At 42.5% G+C, this 20267-nt stretch overlaps 1 protein-coding gene across 3 annotated transcripts in view; it reads right to left on the bottom strand.

Annotated features, from left to right (window-relative positions):
* The window catches only part of LOC132126850 (zinc finger homeobox protein 3-like), a 208623-nt gene that overhangs the window by 45504 nt on the left and 142852 nt on the right, over positions 1 to 20267 (bottom strand). For all 3 annotated transcript variants that reach the window (XM_059538409.1, XM_059538418.1, XM_059538403.1), the window contains one exon: positions 14803 to 15034. In XM_059538409.1, coding sequence (XP_059394392.1) covers positions 14803 to 15034 — 232 coding nt within the window. The remainder of the gene's footprint in view (positions 1 to 14802; positions 15035 to 20267) is intronic.

Below are 20267 nucleotides of genomic sequence, written 5' to 3' on the forward strand. Positions count from 1 at the left end.
TTTGAAAAGAAAGAATTACAAAAGGATCCTGCATTGATGCACGCAACGCACCCCCTCCCGTTTTGTTTCTCGCTGCCTCCCCATTCCACCCCACCACACCATCTAAATTGCAGTCACAACCCCCAGCTCGTAGGGGATGATAATTGCAGACGGCCAATAAATTACTACTGCCTCCACATCAATTATAAGCATCAAGTCTGGCAATGAGGAAAATGAGATCTTGTGACAAATTTCATGAGGCTTGGCTGCCCAGCAGCCTTTCTTAACATGCTACAGATAGCAATCCCTTATCTAGCCTCTGTAATGGGGAGCTACGGATAGAGAGATGGAACAGCAGCCATTTAATTAAAAAGCTGGGTGGTGGTGGTGGTGTGTTGGGGTGGGGGGGTTGTGTAATTCATTGTAAGGGCTCAGGAAGAAGACAAAGGCTTTGTCTCCAATACATATTTTGCTGTGCGTTGCCAGTCATCAGGGACCACGCTTTTGCCGGCGTTCATTTGATAGCCATTCAGAGCACCCCCCCCTTCTCTGTCCATTCCATTTCCCCCCATCCAATCCCTTTACCTCTCCCACCTCCTCCCTTACACTTTTTTATGCTGTTATTTCCCAGGGGACCACTGAGGTGCTTGCTCCACCAGGGCTGGTGCAACTCATTTGAGAGGGGCATTTTTTTTTTCTCAGTACGAATGACTGCAGAGAGCAAGCAGACAGACAGTGGCAGTGAATGAAATGGCCCCGGCACCTAATTGCATTCCCACCTGGGAAGTGTGGGTGAATGTGGCGGCTTTGGTGGGAGGAAAAGGGAAAGGGACCTGATGAGGATTTATGGAGGACAGGGAGATGGCAAAAGGAATGGACCCTAAATCTTATTCCCCACCGCAATATTCATTGCTGTTGCAATCGGGTGCGCTGATAGAGCGTTGCAAAAACGACCGCTGCGTTCAAATTATAGCTGCACTCTCTACTAATATTTAACATCATTAGAAAATCATTAGAAAACCATCATAAAACCTGGGATTATGACTAGAGCATTAAACACAATGATTATTCAGGGTGTTCCTTTTCCCCGCTTTTCCCTCGGAAATGAGATTTCGCTTTCCACGCCTGTGCAGGAGAAAGTAAGAGTATTTCTCATAATTACTACAACATTTGAAAAACATTGGCCTGCATAAATTACTATAGCATTATATGATTGTTTTTCATTCCCCCAAAGCAAAGTTCTTAAAGATGGGCTTTTCAGAGAATGACAGCTGTGAGCGGCATTAATGCAATTTCGCCACGAGTGTAAGAGGGCTAATTCAGATATTGCCCACTGCCTCCGCTGTTGAATGGCCATTGTCATTAATATGTTGTTTCTCATCGTGTTAAACCGGACGCACAAATGGCCACACAGTGACTTTCCATATATTCCACAGAATTACCTTTCAACAGTAGGGTGATTACGCTATTTGCTGCGTCACATACAAGTTGTGCCGTAATGCAGCTATCTTTCCCTAAAAGATTACATTTGATGAAAACGAATCTGAAACGACGTTATCAAACACAGCTTGCATTTCTTCCTTTTAATTGCATATATTCTGCAGCTATTGCCTTCAAATGATATGTTTTTGCTACTCACTTTGGGCAAACTCCAGCAGGATATTACAAAATATGTGTGTGTGTTTGTATACGGGCATTATCAGTGGCAGTAATCAGTCCAGAGGGAGAGGCCTTGTAATGGAGGTTTCCCCAAAGGAGATGAAAGAAGCAGGGCTGAGTGGGTTCACAGGCCTGGGGTCTCTCTCAGCTTCTTAGGCAGGCGGGCTGCTTTTCATGAGTTTGGTTCACAGAGCTCCCCGCTGAGGAGCAGGCTGATGAAGCTCCTTCCTGCCTTGTCATGTTGCGCAAAGGTACTGACCCCTTGACCCTACCCTAAAAAGCCCTCCTAGCCAGACTGGGGCAGCCTCACAGCATTTGTTGGGGAGCATATCCATGTCTTTGTGGAATTAATCTGCAGACAGACAATGGACGCACAGTAGTGGCATGGTTTAACGCCCCACGAGCCTATAGTAACAGCCGATGAGTGACTAACCCATAACCTATAAACTAACCCACAGGTCCAGGAAGCTCTGAGTGCATGCGGGTGCATACACAAGTCAATCACAGGACCTGCGTTTTGAACTCGGATCTATTGCCACCTTACGGATTTATGTAAGGTGGACACCTATGGGTGGAAAAGGCCCCTTCCTTTGGACATAGAGGGGGAGCTTGGGGCAGGAAATTCTCTTCAGGCAGAAAAAACAGGAGGTTAAAATAAGAGCAATCCTTGTCAAGGCTTTGAGAGTAATTCAACTGACACTGATGAGAATCAATGCTCCTTTGAATGCATTACTTGGCAGAAACAGGCCTTTTGTCCCTTAAACCCAGCCAGCGAAAAATGATGCCCTTCGAACAATGGGGGGAGAGGTGAAAATATAAAGAGAGAGACAGAGAAAGAGAGCGAGAGAGTGAGAGAGAGAGGTCCTCCCTCTATTCCCTTTCACTGAGCCAAATGGATTCCGAGCACTTATGCATTAATCAATCAATATCTCTCACTGTACATCAACGGCGCAACCAAGTTATGAATGACCTTTTCGACAAAAAAGGACACTTTAATGTGCACAAGACTACATGTAGCTGAATAACTTTGGCCCATTTTTTATCATGCATGATTACACCTGCACAAGGCATGGGGCCATTAATAGTGCACTAAATATGACGAGGTTAGTCATTATTCAATTAGTACAAAGAAGAGGGCAGGGGGCAAATCTGCGAGAGAGATGGGGGATGTCATTCTTTGGACATCCGTCTGTCATTCAATGCTGCCCAGAACATGCGGACTAACCCAGAATCTTATTCTGCTTTCACTCACTGCGACAATTTTCATATTATTTCAATAGCTTCATATCTTAAGTGTCACATTTGTTTGATTCCTGCTTACTCAGAGTAAAAAGCAGGGTGCTAAGTCACACCACATTTACATGTAACATCTGTAAGAGGATCTCATATGCTTTAAGAACACTTCTTTTGTAGTGATGTTCAAGAGCTAATTTAAAGATGGCTCCTATCTTCAGATAAAAGACGACTGGAGCAGCTGTCACACTTGAGAGGAATCACTCGCAGATCCGAGTCTGTTTATGATCAAGTACAATGTCATACTATCATTCGGCTGATCAGTCAGATACAGTTAGGACTCGAAATGACTTGGAGCTCGGCCATTAGGACAAACAAGGTATACAATGCCTTCTGAGGGTTTTCTCTGTCAGACGGATCCACTTGAAAGTGTTTGGGTTGACTTTTTTTATCTTAAAGAATTATAAAATCAGCAGTTGAGTGCTTTTAATTATCTGCTCATCAGTTATTACTAGTCATAGTCCTTCCCCCTCACGTTGTCTGGATGGGAGTCGAGCAGTTTTAGACTTCTCTTGCGAAATCTCTTGTGGCCAGGAACTTGCTCGGTATTGATGGTGAGAGCGGCACTTAACTCTTTGAGCAATCAAAACTCAATCATTTCTCATTAAAATCCAGAACGGCTGAAATCAGATAACATTTGGGGAGAGACTCTGGCTTCATCCGAAAAATGGATTTCTCAAAAAAAAAAAAAACTTTCCCGAAGGTGGGAAATGGTGAACAGACAAAGCCTAAAAGAATTTGCCTTTTTTTAATGGGTCCGAATATAAAAAAGGGTGCATATATCAGATTTTGACAAGGGGACTTCTGTTTCTCAGCCAACTTTTTTGTTGGGGCGTGGAGGTGAAGCATGGAGACAGAGTGGAACGGACAGGAGCTGACTGCACATGAAGCTGAGAAAGGAAGAGCCCAGGCCAGGAGCACAAATGAATGCTATTGTGAGCTTGCGCACAATAGCGCCTGCGAAGTGACTGCGGAAGACCCTTAAACAAAGGAGACATCGCTCTTTCCTCCCTTCCCAATTAGATTTTTTCACCCATTTTACATTACAAAAAAGGGTCTATTTTTGCCTAATTCCTCCCTGCCACTGACACAGGCACCTCGGAAACTAAACCAGGAGCAGATTAGCGCCAAGCATGGCGTGATTGTCAGCAACCTGCACGCTTGTTTCGGACACCTATGCCACGGCTCCATCCCAACCATGAGCCCTCCCTCCCTCTCTCTCCATGAGCATCTCCAGCTCCACCTTATTGTGTGTGATATTCGGCAAATACACGCAAAAGACACATTTTAAAAATTGTCTCCTGACTGTGGCCTAAGAAATGCTATGTACTATTAATATAGCACACTCTGCTAATAATCATTCGAGTCTCTAGGCTGTGCTCAGCGACAAACAGAGGTTTGCTGTATCATTCATCATTCGCTGATGTGTCTGGTTTGTGCTGGTTTAAATGAGTGACACCATGGGAATGGATTTGAAATTGAGGGACTAATATATGTGAAGTGAGCATGTGTGTGTACAGTATGTTTTCTTTAATAGGCACGGGTTGGCTTGCCATCTCTATGGCTGCTCCACAGCATTGGCTCATTAAGGACACAGAGCGGAGTGTTTCTGGTAAGTTCATGCTAATTTCCGTCCCTGTCTGCTCAACCACCCTTCTGAGACACTATTAGTGCCTGTTTGAATATTCAGATAAGCAGGAACCAGAGACACATAGATTAAATCCCTTTATTCTGATTTAAGTCCTACACTGGGCTCCATCTCTACCCCCTACATATGGGCAACAGTAAAGATGGAGGGCAAATATGGAGAAAGTGAGAGAAAACAAGGCCCTCAAGAATGTTTCTGGCATGCCAACTGCTTGCAAGAGAGTTACGAAACATATGAACATTATAAAACTTAATATCTAGTGATAAAAATCTCAATTTCTAAAGGGCTGCAAAGTTTTTAAGGCCGTATGAGCTGATTGTTAGTCCTTCAGAATGACAGGAACTCTAAGGAAGTCTTCAAAACAGGTGCGTAGAGTCATTGACCATAGAGAATGAGAGGAGAAAAGAGAGGGCAGCTTTTAATAGCGGCACTCGCTCTAATGCAGTGCCACACAGCTCTAAAGTGGGGCCGGAATTGCGTGTCTTTCTCTCTTGACTGTACGGCACAGCTGAATTGACTCGATACTCAGAGCACTCCTGTACGGTGAGTGAGCAGTTAGCATGAAAATTGACCTTTGCTCGCTTTCTGAACTGTGGATTATTCATCTTTAATGCTTTCAATTGGTCAGGGTGGATTGAGCAGGAACCTTCCGACATATTTTCCTTCTTCCCTTCCATTCTCTGTCTCTTTAAAACTCATTTCTAACCAAAAAAAAAAGAAAAAAAGAAAATGCACTCCAAGACCTCTGCGAATGACCATGCCAAGAATCCCAATGAAATAAAAAGGGCAGAAAAGCTTGTAAACTGCAGCAAGGATTGGAAATCAACAGACAATGATTGCATATGCAGTAAGCGTTTAACAGGCAATGTGTAAAACAAAGAACGAGGGAAATTCAGGCTCAGTAGGGCTATTGTTCCCCTGTCTTTATGTAGGGCTGGTAAAATATGGCTAAAATAAAGGTGCAATCATTGCCAAATGGCCATAAATTGACACCAAGACTTGTCAAAAATGGCTTTGATTCTTTTCACGAGATTTCTGCCTTTGATGTGCCATGGCAGCTATCCTGAATTTTTCCTATTTTATCCAGTCGCAGTCCGACAAGACACAAAGTGCTAGAATAAATACACAACATTCACTTCGCACTGAACGTCTTTGTCTAAAGATCATCAATCAGTGGGCTCAGACCCATCTGAACGGGCTGCAGTGAGAATGTGTCTGCTAGCAGCTAATAAAACAGAAATGACAGAGTCCAAGCAGACAAAGAGATAGTGTGGAAGCTTGAGACGTCATAAATCTTGCCAGTCAAACTTCAGGAATGTCCCAGTTTGTCAAAAACAAATAGCAGCTTGTCTCCGACCATTGCTGGGCAAAGGAGCCCTCACATCTGGTCAAACAGACCTCGCGCTCTGTCAGGAATCTGGTCGAATCCATTTCGGACAAACAAGGCCTTGAAGGGGCATAGTATTGCCCCAGAAGGCCTCTACAGCAGTATACAGACTAATCAGGAGACTTCATCAACAACGCTAACCACATGTTACAATGCGGCTAATCGATAAGCCCTGTGATGGCATACAGTGTGAGAATTGCTGTTTCTTGCCTGTGAAGTTTTGCAGTGCACATACAAGGAGTGAACATGATGGCATCTTCGTGTAGGAATCCTGCCTTCACTCCCCTCAAAGACCCCTGTCAGAATACACTAATGTCACATTGATCACCCGTCTTGCCTTCCCTTACTTCCCACCATCCCCACTTCTGCCGCTCGTTCCTTTTCTCCTCTGGGCTGTGTGTGAATAATCAAGCAAGGGCTGAATCAATGGCTGCCGAGCGACTCCACAGGTAAAGGTTAGCTGGGTGGAATATTGAATTATTCCTGCTTCTCTCATCAGTGCCATCTGCTTGGCTGCCTCTAATTGACAGGTCAGAGGGACAAGATGACTCTCTTCAGTATCTATGTGTGTGTGAGAGCCCGATCTTCGGCGCTCTAGCCGCAAAACAACAGACAGCATGTCTGCGATGAAACGTGCATCTTCCCATCAGTGATGGATTGTTTCATGTGCCAGTTGCCCTGAGAAGCCGCAGCTGGAGAGAGAGAGAGAGAGAGGGCATTCTGCTGTCAGAGCTGTGTATGTTGAAGACACAGGCAGCTCATCCACAGCCAAAGATCATAGCTTTTGATCTTTGCTTCCTATCTAGAGGGGAAAAATCTGCTTATTAAAAAAAAAGACAAAAATTTAAAACTTTCACCGTCTCTGACCGATGATGGGAAAACTCCATCTCTCAATCCCTCTGTGTTTTTTATAGCCTGTGGTCACACCAAACTGACGAAACTCTAACTGAGGGAAAAAAAAATCACCCGTCTCACTGAAGTAGCAGCGTGGCATCAAATGCCAAATCTGAGAGCAGCTAGAAACCCATTGGCTTCAGTCACAAGAGTAACTGACATCCATAACTAAAAGAAAAATCTATATGAATGTACAGCCAGTCATTTCTTAACATCTGACATACAAAAGATCACTTCAGAATACTTGAATAATTTATCAGATTTTATATATATATATGTATAAAAAAATATATAAAAAATCTAACTACCTTTCTAATATTTTTATATTCTATTTTCTTTTCATTCATTATGCAATTGTATATGTATGTGTGTGTGTATTTGCAAAGACCTCTAACTAGCTTGCTCTATTCTTTTTTATTTTTATTTTTTATTCTATCCGTTTTCTTTTTATTTATTATATTATTATTTAAAATCCCATGCTACGTGTACTGTGTTAACCTAACTGAGACTTGTTATAGCACTTATATATCTTTGCTCTTTTTGTTGTTTTTGATTGCTTCCACTGTCTTCATCTGTAAGTCGCTTTGGATAAAAGCGTCTGCTAAATGAATAAATGTAAATGTAAATATATATATATATATATATATATATATATATATATATATATATATATATATAATAATTAATAAATAAGCTTTCCATTGATGTATAGTTTGATAGGATAGGACAATAATTGGCTGAGATCTGGAATCTGGAATCTGAAAAAAATATATATATACACTGAGAAAATCGACCAATGCACATTACTAATCAAAAATTATGTTTTTATATATTTACAGTAGAAAATTTACAAAATATCTTCATGGAACATTATCTTTACTTTGTTGGCTATTGCTTTACAAATATACCCATGCTACTTATGGTTTTGTGGTACAGGGTCATATATAATATAATATACCATTTAATTTTGGAGGATTTTGAAAGTAGATTTTGGATGATTAAATTACAGTCCATGGGTGATACTAATGATCTCAAAGTGGTCAACAATTTGTATTTAAAAAAGAACATCATATACTGCTCTTTCACTTCTAAAGACTTAGAAACTTAGAAACTTTCTCCATGTCATCTGCTGTTTCTCCTCCAGCCGCACATTTCTGCTTAGCCGCAGTCAGCCTGGACACATGACTGACAGTTCCTGTCCTCTGCGGTCTCAGTGCCCTGACTGACACAGGACGAGCGTGAGCCTTCAGCCTGCCACCCGAAACCCTCGCGCCCTGCTCACACTCCCCACCGCAGCCTCCAGGCCCCCGGAATAGAACTCATTAGCACGTTTGTTAAGTACAAATGAGATGACTGCCTCCTGATGGACTGTCTATCTTTTGGATCAGCTTTCAGGGAGAGTGTCTCGTAATGACGGGTGAAGGGTAATGAAATAGGGGGAGAGAAACTAATATTATAATGCTCTCTGTGCTCACTCCGGGCAGTGCACCTCACAACGGCATGAAATGGAGGGCCCTGAAGTGGGCTTGCTGATAGAGGAGGCCTCTTTCACCCACACGCAGGATCCCACTGTGGGTGTATGAACACCTACATGCATGTTAATTGGGTGTCTGTGAGCATGTGAGCCTGTATACAATTCAAATGTGCTGCACTTGTACAATTTACACCCTCTTATCATGTCCAGATCGAAATGGAGCAAAGAAACAGGCTCCGTTTTGAACATGCATGCTCTATGTACACACAGAAACTCACATACGTACTTCTTTGAAGGCCCTCAATTTGACCCAAGGTCTTCTCACCTCCCTCTTAGGGCAGCCAGTGGTCAGAGCTATCCAGGCTCGGCCAGTAAAACAGCAGAAGAAATCGCCACGCAATCCACTTTGATTCACAGACAATCCCAGAATAGCAATACCGCTTCTTGGTCAATTTGCAGTAGCAGGATGAGCCAGGGAAGGAATTTATACAGCAGCTGTCTATAAACCAACCGGCAAAGAAAAGACTTCCTTGTGTGAGCTTGGCGCGGACATATGAGCTCTGCCCAACGTTGCGCTGAGTGGAAAATCCATAAAGCCATCGCTGAAGCTTTTTAATAAAAGGGGCAGTTTCATTTTAATATTTTTCAAAATGAAAGGTAATGCATTTATGAAATTCGTGGCACACTCAGCGGACTAAAAACAATTTCCTCTGCTAGGCTGTGCCCTTCAGCTGCGGATTAGGGGACAGACGTCCGAGAGGAGCCGACCTGAGGCCCTCCATGCCCTTGTCAATCGGATCACTTCCCCTCATCTCTAGCAGCGTCCCAGCAATACCAGACTTTATTAAAAGAAGCCTCAATGATGTCTGTTTCATGAGTTGCCCTGTCTTTGCTCAGATGTACCATGGCATGGTTGGGGCATGGGGGTCGTGGTTAGAGGCTATAATATCCTGTTTCTGGGAAGGTTTACTTTGCATTTTAACAAGCATGTAAAAAGAATAGGACATTCCAGGCCCGGCTGCTGTCTGCAGGGCTATATAGGGCCCCTGGTCCAGACATGAGCCATGCCCTGGATAGCCCTAGCCGGCCTTCACAGTGCGTCTTCCTCTGCGAAATGCACAAGCATTATGTGCTTCATTCAGACATGTGGCCCCAGTCAATAAGAAACAGACACATACACACACACATCCACACCTCTCTAAGTGCAGGGTGCCATTCCAGTCCAGTAGAAATAAAGGTAAGGTCTTTTTAACACCACTTGACTCTCCTCTCATTTGACATTTCCTGTCCGTCGTCCAAGGGCTTTAGTAAGTAAAGCAAAGAGCCCAGCAAACATCCAGCGTTTGCTTTAATAATGCATCAATCTGTGCAATCAATGTATTTTTGCATAGTAGCTGATACTATTCACAAGGCTGCTGGTGTGTTGCAGTAGGTGGAGAGAGATGCAATTCTTGCTGTGATAGGGAGAAACTGGGTCCCTATTTTGTAAAAAATGATACTCTTCCTCACGTCCTGTTCTAGGCAGTGGAAATGCTAATCTAGTTAAGGGGCCAGATTCACGTGTGTTAACAATTTAAAAAGAAAAGAAAATATACATTGTATATATTATTTATTATAGACATATTATACAAAATTAAATAAATGTAATTATATATTTTCTTTTTTTGAATATGAATTATTCATAAAAAAACTTAATAATAAAATACATAAATAAATAATAGGCAGTAAGGCTTTTTTATTCATTCTGATATCAGGGCAACTCCATCACCTTGACATTTTGACTTTATGCCTTCAAAAAACACTGTAAATATGTAAAATAATTGTAATTAAAAAATTACAATTAAAACACGCTCATCAGAGAAGAGGTGTGTTCAAGTCAGTGTAAGTATGAATTCCATTCTTTATATAAAACTATAATAACAACAAAAAGTCATGTCATTAACCCTCGGATCGGTCTAGTTTAGATTCTCCAGTGCACTTCCCTCTCCCACTTGGGCACTGAGAGGGGAGGGCTGCAGTTGGCACGAGAAGCCAAGCAGGCCGCTGATCCCGTGTCTACAGACAGGGATTTCTTGCAGCATGTCATAGCTCAACGATCACGGCACTGCCATCTGCAACTGACAAAGATTTACATCAGCAGCTAATCCACAGTGCCAGTGCAATGTGTACACACTCCAAAACAGCTTTCTCTCCTCTCTCCTACAAACATACACAAATCTTCCAGACTGGCTATAAGCAGCGCCATCAAAAAGCCAACTAACCATCTTTCAATTCCATTTACCACTTTTCTTACTCTCTCTCTTCCCTGTATCTGTCAGTCTGCAATATTCAAAAAAACTTCAGTCCATTAAGTCTTCTGAAATGAGAGACCCCAATGTGTCATCCAGCTATATGCCCTGGTGAACATCACTCATAAAACCTGTCATCTGCTGCTGTAGTGTCTCTTCCCACACATCAAGCTCAGACACACACACACACACACACCCAGGAAGCTGACTGTGTCCATATGAGCATGTGTGTTGTCTTGGGTGCCTGAGCTTTATGAATTTGGGAAACCCTAATTGCAGAGAGCTACTTTTTGTTGTGGCTAGCAAAAGGGTTAAGAATGACAAATGGACATCCAGTGAGAGATTGGCATGCTTGAGCTGCACATTTTTAACGCTGGGGCAGGAATTAAAACAATGCCTGCCTTTTATCCACGCACTGCTCTAATTGGATGGGAACCTCTGCCGCCTTGGCACTCTGTGGGCGAATCAGAGGGCAAAAAATATATATATGTCGTAGAAACCCAGACTACACCACCTGCACTTGTGCCCAGACACCACCACCACACAGATTTGTAGTGTATATGTCATATCTGAATATCTTGTATTGTGTTCGTTATGGGTGTAATAATGCTTAGCTGGCATGTATACATGGGTAATTGGTTAGTTTAATCAAACCTGAACTTGGTTAGTTCTGAGAGAAAACAATATCATAACACCATATGGATCAGAACTCAAAACAATGCTAATCAATATTTCCACAATCAATTGTTTTCATCAACAGCATCTGCTATGGCACACTTTCTCTGAATTAGTGGTATGGATCTTTTTTAAAAATGATCCTCATTGATATTGTTAACAAATGACCAGAAAATGGAATGTGACAGTTCTACAGAGAGAGACGCAAAATACCGCCCTCAGGGGTAGCTGTGCAGCCTTAATTTGGGATCTATTAAGTGCTGTATCGGCACATTACTGGAAACTCTTAATTCATAAACTTCCAAACTAATTGTCTGGCAAAGAGTTTTGAGTTTTAGGTTGCAGTCGTACCTCCTAGCTCATGTGAATGCATCTGCATACTACATTCTGAACACATTGAACATTAGATCAATTGAAATCTAGGGGCCAGACTTACTAACAGCTTGCACCAGAGCAAACCATCTTTTGCCATTAAAATAGAACTGTCAAGATTTACTAAAGACACACAGTGAAGAATTAGCACTGAAAAGGTGTGTACACAGTTATTTTTGCACCTGACCTTATTAAATATGTATTTGTAAGAGTTTCCCTTTCAGGCACAAAATTTATGGGAGGAGATAATTAAAATGAATCACGCAAAACGTTTCAATAACGTTTGCGCTCGTCAAATCACTGGTATTTGTGCCATTATTTAACACCCCAAAAAAGAATGTCTTAAAGCAGGTGCTAATTTTTCACTGCTCTTGGTAGATTGTGCTGGTCATTATGGCAACGATCTGACTGCATCTGTGTTCTTTAATGTGCATATTGTTAGTAAATCACACACAGAATTTTCCCTTCCCATCTGTGCTTTTATGGAATTGTGCTCTAAAGCTACCTAATTAGTAAATCTGGCTTTACTACTTTACTTAAAAGTTTTAGTCTACATGATTTAAGGAACAATTTATGCCCATAGCACAGGATGACTTGCATGCTGAAGTTTAATACTTAGGAGCTCGGGATTATGCAAAACTCCGGGAAGAGAAAATGGGGAGTAGGAAAGTCGAGCTCTGCTTGGGGAAGAAGCCCAGCACCAACACCAACAGAGCTGCACACCGCACGACAGCAGCCAAGGGAATTGCTGCTTAGTTGACCCAGAAATCTAGGGCCAGCTTTGTTTTAACAAGCAGGGAAGGTTTCTACCACTTTAGCAACTGTGCCTCAACCACAAGAAAGAGACCAGTGCCTCAGAAGAGCTAGTGGGGAGGAAATTAAATATTACACCATCAAGGAATGGTTTCAGTTGGATAAGGGGGGCAAGGACATTAAGAAGTGTAGAGGTAGTCTGGGGGAGGGTGGGTTCATAAGTGCTGTGGACAGCGGTGAGGAATTAGCAATATTTCTTACTCACTGATGAAGAAGTATGTTCATTATCAGCATAATTCGAACAAGATGCCGAAGCAGGGAGTAGGAGAAGGCGAAGAAGGTCGACATTCTTTATTACACACCTCATTTAATTTAACTGACTTTAAAATATATATACTTATTTATACATACAAGAGTTGGAAAGAGTCTGTAAACTTTGGCCCCGTTATTTAAAGGGATGGGACTTGTTTTCAAGCTGAGCAGCGTGCCACAGCTTGGTCGACAGGAGCTTGAGTTTGATCTTGCATCCGTAGGGCAATCAATCAGCTGTTCAACGCTCCGACTGCAGCCTGCTCCATTTGGTAAACAGAGTGTCAAAGGCTATTAGGACAGCGGTTCCTCTCTGAATACCCAGCCTCCCTAACAGAGCACTCTCAGGCCCAATCCTGACGTCACTTAGCAGGTATCAGCTATCAAACGACAGGGATGCAGGGACCCCTCTCTCTCTCTCTCTCGCTCATTCTGTCTGCGTAGGAAACAATAGCTGATAAAAAGAGGGAGACTGGTTCCCTTTTGAGCTGCTGGTCGATTTAAACTCACCTTGTCCTTCATCAGTATTTCCCAGTCAGCACTGGGCTAGACCTCAGCCTAAAACACCTACATATTCACTCCTGAAGGTACAGGAATTCAATAATATCTAGTCTAGAAAAAGCTAGTAATTAAATACATCAAAAAGCTTGAATGGCCACACAATCAGCCATCATCAAAGAATGCAGCCATTTCTCACTACAAAGAACATCTCATCTGACTAATTCTGGAAGAGTTTGGAAAAGTTGTGCCGCCCGGCAGACATAATGTGTTGTTTGTGAGATGTCGGCTTATTTGACGTCAAGGGGGTACGACTGGATTGCTGCAACTAGAAAAAAGATGGCAGAGGGTTGCAAATGTGTACGTGTGTGCGTGTGTCTGCCCACACATCCTTACTGCAAGAGTCATTACCTAACCTCCAACCAGCCTCACAAACAAGGGAATCCATTAACGCACATCAAAGGTTATCCAAGAAAATATATAAATAAATGCTACATCAACCAAAAAAGAGAGAGAGCATGAGCTAGACAGAGAGAAAACCAGACTTGTTTGTGAACTCTTTACCTCCACCTACCCAGAAACACACTCTAAATCTCTTGCACCCCCACCCTTTTAACCTAAGTGGGCCTTCCTATTGCCTTTGCATGTTCACTTGTCCGCTGTACTATAGTCATTAACATATTTGGAGTGCAGCGAGCAGAAAGCTTAATTGTCCTTAATTGCTCGGCTAAATATGTTCTCTAATGATTCTCCTCAGATCTGTGACTGGCTTTTGCGCAATTTCCCGGCCGCTGGCTTCATTATCCCTGCCTCCTTGGAACAAAGCGTCTTTAGAGGCTAACTCCCCCCACCATCTTTTGCTCTCTCTCTCTCTCCCCCCAACACTAAGAGCCGGTCGGGCCGCCTGGCTCACGGGAGGGAGGGGAGCAACGCACAATGGAAGTCTTTTGTCAGGGCACAAGAGTCAAAATGATTAGAAAACCAAATCCATGTTGAAACAGTGTGTTAATTGACTGCAGCTCTGTTGTCTTAATGGCAAACTAACGTATGGCCTGACTGAGGCCTCGGCCCCCGCCTTTTGCTTTTGGTGCCCTCCTCCCCTCGCTGTTCAGAGCCTAATGGAATCTATGATTGTTTGTTTAATGGCAGAACAGCACGGGGACTGTACTCGTATTAATAAACGTGCTGTGCCAGATCACCAAAGTCCTTAGGATATCCTCTTGCCTTATCAGTCATCAGTGGAGCATGGAGCCATGGCATTGATGTCATAGACACGGTCGAGTGACTGAAGATGTGCTGTGCTCTTTCACTTAGAAACATCTCACTAACTCCTCTGCCCCTGATGCTGCATGACCAGGTCTGAAGAACCAGGTGATTATAAGAAACTGCTCTATTGGTAACCAGATCTGAAACTGCACTACAATGAACATTGTAGTCTATTTACAATACAATGTCTATCAATTATCAAGTCTGAATTATGAATGGGGTGGGAATTCTCCACTCTCAGTTTCAATAGAGGAGAATGCCATGAAGTTCAGATGAGCATATAAATTAGTTTTCTTTTACTTCTTACCTGTGTCGGCAGAAGGACATTTGCGAATGGTGAAGATAGCGCTCAAATCCTCCTCTTCCTCTGGCAAGCCCTTCTGCAGGCGCTGCAGCTTCCGCAGGCTTTCGCTGCGCTGGTGCTTCATGGAACGGACGTGTTGGATGAGGTTTAACTTGGCCTTGGTGGAGTAGTTACACAGGACACAGTGGTAATAGCACGACTCGCCCTCTACAGCATTCTCGTGCTGCTGCAAATGCTGTAAAAAGAGAATGAATAAGAGAGTAAGCATTGGGTTTTTAATGAATGGGATACCTAATACCATTTACAAATGAATAAATCAATTACCAATGAGGATTCTGTTGTCTAACATAAAGTCAACGTCATTCATCAACAGTACATTGGTCTCTGGACCTTAGCGTAAGCATGTGTCTCTGTGTGCTAACAAGATATGGAGGGACGTTGGTGTCCCTGGGGCTGGTGAGTAGACGAGAGGAGCATGTCAGCATCTACAGGAAGAGCATGAGCAGGGACACATGGAGCAAAGTGCATTGATCCCTTTCACTCAAGAGAAGTCTTTCGTCTCTGAAAAGGAAACTCCAAACATCTGCCTGTTTCACGCATGGGATGTTAAATATTGATCAACAGTGAGTCAAATCCTGCTTCTTTGAGAGCGAGGCAAAGTGAGAGAGATGGGACGGCGGTGGAAAGCTCTGACCATATCCAGAAGAGGCTATAGGGATCCTCGGGGGACCAAAGATATGTGCTACGATCCACAAACTCAAAACAAGCCATTGAAGCCAACCACTCTGCACACCCAACTGTAACACCACAATCCAGAGTTGAGTCTCTGTTCATTGAGCACACCACACCTACAGAATATGGGAATTGAAGATCTATAGATCTGACTGCTAGTCCCTAGTTAACATCTGTGCATGTATAATCAAAGCACTTACTAATACACCTTGACTAACCTTGATTCATGTCTTCTTTCAAGTCATGATTGTTTTATAAGCTTTACGAAAGCAACTTTTGTGCATACTTCCGGTCTTAAACGATGACAATTTCTCTGTTATTTATTCCTCATGGCCATCAACTCTTTGATTAATTATGTTTGTGTATGTAGAGTGACAGATTTATAGTGCGACAATACGCACACCCAGGGAGCAATTTGTCGGGGGGGATGCGTGGGATTTCCCCCTTTCTGGTCAATGTATCCCTGCCTCTGCTTTATTATTTTTTATCCCCGGTGGGGATAAATTTATCCCCCCCTCAAAGTGATCAGCGCTACTACACAAGTTTTGTGATCCGTCTTTCCACTAATCACGGATCAGGGGTTTGATTAAAGTCAATTTTATTTTAAAATGCGCTACTTTGGCTGGCTCTGCCCGCAGCCTCTCTGTATTCACCACTCTGCAGGCTTGCTCAATGTCCCGCCCACTGCGGTATCTGATTGGTTACACCTCACGAGTAATAGCCTATCAACACTTTCGAAACGGTTGAAGCCAAACAGTTTTATTGAGAATTAAATTAAATGGCTGAATTAAATGCAGTATGTGAGCATAGGGAGGCAATATAACATGACGCACTTACGTCATAAATATGCTAATTAGCGCACAAATTAAAATGTTTCAAAACATCCCCCCTCTGTTTTTTTCACAAATCGCACCCTGCGCACACCTACTGTTTACATTCAATGTAAAACAAGGGAAACAAATAACCTTTCTGTGTTCAAGAATGGCATGGTGCATTTTTTTAACTATATGACAAAGTTGCATGAAGGTCATTGGTTACTTTAATTCTCAAAACACATAAGACGGTTGGAGCCATGGCCAGCAGCTAGCATTTGAGCTGTTGTGCTTGAAGGGGCATTGTGAGTTAAAAACAACAACAACATCAACAACAAAAAAAAGTTTGTAACATTTCCAATCGCTACTGCTCATAATTTCCTGTACTGTAATTTCACAAACAGTTTAAAAATACCAACTATGATGATGTAATTAAATAGCTGCATCTTTCCTAGGACTTTTTACCTGGAACTTGTTGTTTACCTTTCTTTTGTTACATAAGTCATGAAAAAGCAACTAAAGTGCACCATGAAGGAGATGATGCAAATCTGAAAAAAAATCTCTCTCTGTTTTTTTGCCTGGCGAAACATGTATTTTCTCTCTTCTGGAGAAACTCTTAATCTCCTGTGCAGACCACCCCCAAACCCTGACAAAGGTCGGGGAAAACAAATTGATTCATTAAGACACGGCTGAGTTGGCTTTGCCCTGCAGCGCAGAGATGAGATGCGTTTCCATCGGCTTCGGATGCACAAAGCCAGAGTAACATTAGATTTTTAACCCAATTAAGGCCACATCAGGTGTTGACAACAGTGAGAGAGGAAAAAAATATTATGTTCCCTGAAATGTTCTCCTTCTCTAGTAATAATAAATTTTCGGGTAACATTGCTATAAGGGATTTTTTTTTTAAGGCAATTGTGGTGTTGGTATCATATGTCACCCTGGTATACCTAAGATGTGCATTAGGGCCACTGACTTCCAGGAATAGGTTCTTGCTTTTTGTGCGTGCCCCTCAGCTCCATGTAATGGAGTTATTAGGTGATCGTAAAAGGCTCTGTCTTTCTCCTCACGCTCTCTCTTGCTCTCCTTTCTCTCCCTTTCCTGTTTGAAGTAGGGGTATGATGTCATTTTAGTAGGTGCTGCTGGATGTTTTGGGCTTTTCTTGAGCTGTGCATCTCCACCTCAACCTCCCTAACACATATACAGCATATCAGAGCTCAGGTACACTGATCTGTCACAGATTTGCTTGCATACACCAAATCAATCCATTGCGTGCCTTGAAATAGCACAGTTTCTTCTTTCTTCACAAGAAAGGATGAGAATATATGAATTGAAATGTATGTCTATACTTCAGCCATCTTTGTGGAAATAAGTGCAGCGAAAAAGAAGACACCTGAACTAAACTTCAAAGATCTTTTTTTTACTGTGTGGATTTTTACAGCGCCCATAAAAAGGGCAGGATTTACACAGGTGAACCTTCGCTGGCTCAGCCCAGAGAACAGCAATATATCACTTTTTTACCCAAATCTGAAGCCAGTTCACCACACAACTGATGCATACGCTACACCGTTACAATTTTGGTACAATTACTATATTTACTCCAAAGCACCATGGTGCTTCAAAGAATAACATGGTTTTGCCTATATGACATTGCAATGATACTTTATCTAAGGGATATAAGAAGGTTCAAGGCTCTACAACACACCATAAGAGATATTATTCATAATTTCCATGTAGCAGAGATGCATATATTGCTCTCCAGGACTGACACCAGAGGGCCAAACAGACCCATCCAAGGACCTACGTCTCTTTCTTACGAACACACAGATATTTCCACATGATTCCATCTCAAACATTGACACGAGGGACCCCTGAGATGCTCTCTACACCTAATCTCCCACCCAACACACACACACACCCCTGGGTCTGAATGTGAAATACAATAACGCATGAGAGAGTGTTTGTGTGCGGCGTGTCTGTTTCCTATGATCCTGAGATGAAGCTCCATGCTGATAAATCACCTCCAACTGAAGTGCAGGAATTCAGCAGCTTAATGAAAAAGTCATGTTCACTGAGCAGGGAGGGGCCAGTCAGGGTGCTGTTGAGAAGTCTCCCTTCCGCAGGGGCCCCAGAACAGGCCCCTGGAGCCAGAGAAGGCCACAGAGTCAGCATGGCTTACATTACTACTCAAAATTCATTTAATTGGTTAGAAGTTAATGGCAGACTTACAGAAGAGTACACGAGCTGTGGGGAAGTGCAGTGGAGCGAAACCTGAGTGGGCTAGAGGGAGTAAGTGTGTATGTGTGTGTATGTGAGAGAGAGAGAGAGAGAGAGAGAGAGACAGAGACAGAGAGAGTGCACGTGTGTGCAGCAAGTGCGGCTCATCTTTACTGGACAGGAGTTCTGATTACTCTCTCTCACACACATATGCACATAACGACCCAAGTGGAGGATGAATCAGTCCCCTGTACTCGTGTAGGTGAGGAAAAGCAAGGGTGACCCACCCCGTCGTAACTCAGCGCTGCGTCTCTGCCTGCTTTGCTCCCATCACGCAGAGCTATCACTTTCAACACCTACCTGCTCCTGTGCATAGATCTACAAAAGCATCCACTTATGTGGGCTGAAAAACACACACCTTTCACACCCATCGCTGCTCTAACTGCTAGAGAGCCGAATACAGGGCAGGCACTCAGCATACCTCCACAAATGCCCAGGCCCACAGTGGAACTGTGGTAAAGCAGCTCAAAGTTCCACAACGTGCTCTACACAAGTACATGGTCACAAATGCAAGCTATTCATATCTGTGTTGGATTCTCAATATTACTGCAAGAGCTGCTACACAAGGTATTAGTGCAAACTGTCTTCTACAGTAGGTGTTAATTTTTACACATATATTTGTTTTATGATGAAAAAAAATCTATTTAGTCAATATTTCATCATGTCACGTTTATAAATTTTAGTCAAACCTACTATCAAATGAAAATTACTTCTAATTTTAGTCAACACATTTTTTTTATGCTTTTTAAAATATAAATGCACACAAAAGTGAACATTTTCATCAGTCAGTTACGAATAGTCAGCTCTTTTACAGTTTGAATTTGAATGCATGCTATTTATCTGACGCTAAACTACTACCATGTCGCAAAACTGTCACTACCAACTGTTTTTCGTTAGAGTACTGTGGTTTGTTATGCGTTATATATGTGCAACTGGACTGCATACATACACTGGCCAAGCATGCACGTATGCATTTGTGTAGAGTATTGCTTTTCTGGCCTAAAGCCATACACAAATGTGCATGTGGTGTGTGTACAGCCACACACACACATACCCATACAAGACCTCCTTTTGATCCAACCCCTATTTCTACTATTAAATTTGTCAGTGCTCTTAATACAAAATTAATGCATTAAAACAGATGACTATCCAGTGGCTAAATAGCTATCAATTTCTCCCAGAGCTGACGAATTCCCACTGTGAGTGAGCCAGAGAGTGTCTGAATGTGTATTGCTTTGTAATTATCCCAATGATTCTCGGCACTTAGTGGCGAGGCCTGGTGATTTCCACTCATACTCGCTCACACACATACATACATCTGCTTTTCATGGTGTATCATGGTGGGGACTTTCCATTCACTTCTACTGTTTTAATACTGAGCTAATTAATTTTTTTAGACCTACCTCGACCCTCAACACAAACCATTTAGCATTTTCATTATGCATGTTTATTAAGCCATTCTCCAGATGTGGTGGGTGGTCCCCACAATATAGGTGATTTTAGGATTTACTCTCCTTATGGAAACATTTAGTCCCCACAAAACTTGACACACGCATGCACACTGTCTGATTCTGATACCAGAGACAGGAAAATTACAGAAACTGGACTAAACCAGAATCTAAGCCAAAAAGCTTAACAAACCACTGGCCA

Source organism: Carassius carassius, chromosome 3 (genome assembly GCF_963082965.1).
Source record: "Carassius carassius chromosome 3, fCarCar2.1, whole genome shotgun sequence".
Classification (NCBI taxonomy): domain Eukaryota; kingdom Metazoa; phylum Chordata; class Actinopteri; order Cypriniformes; family Cyprinidae; genus Carassius; species Carassius carassius.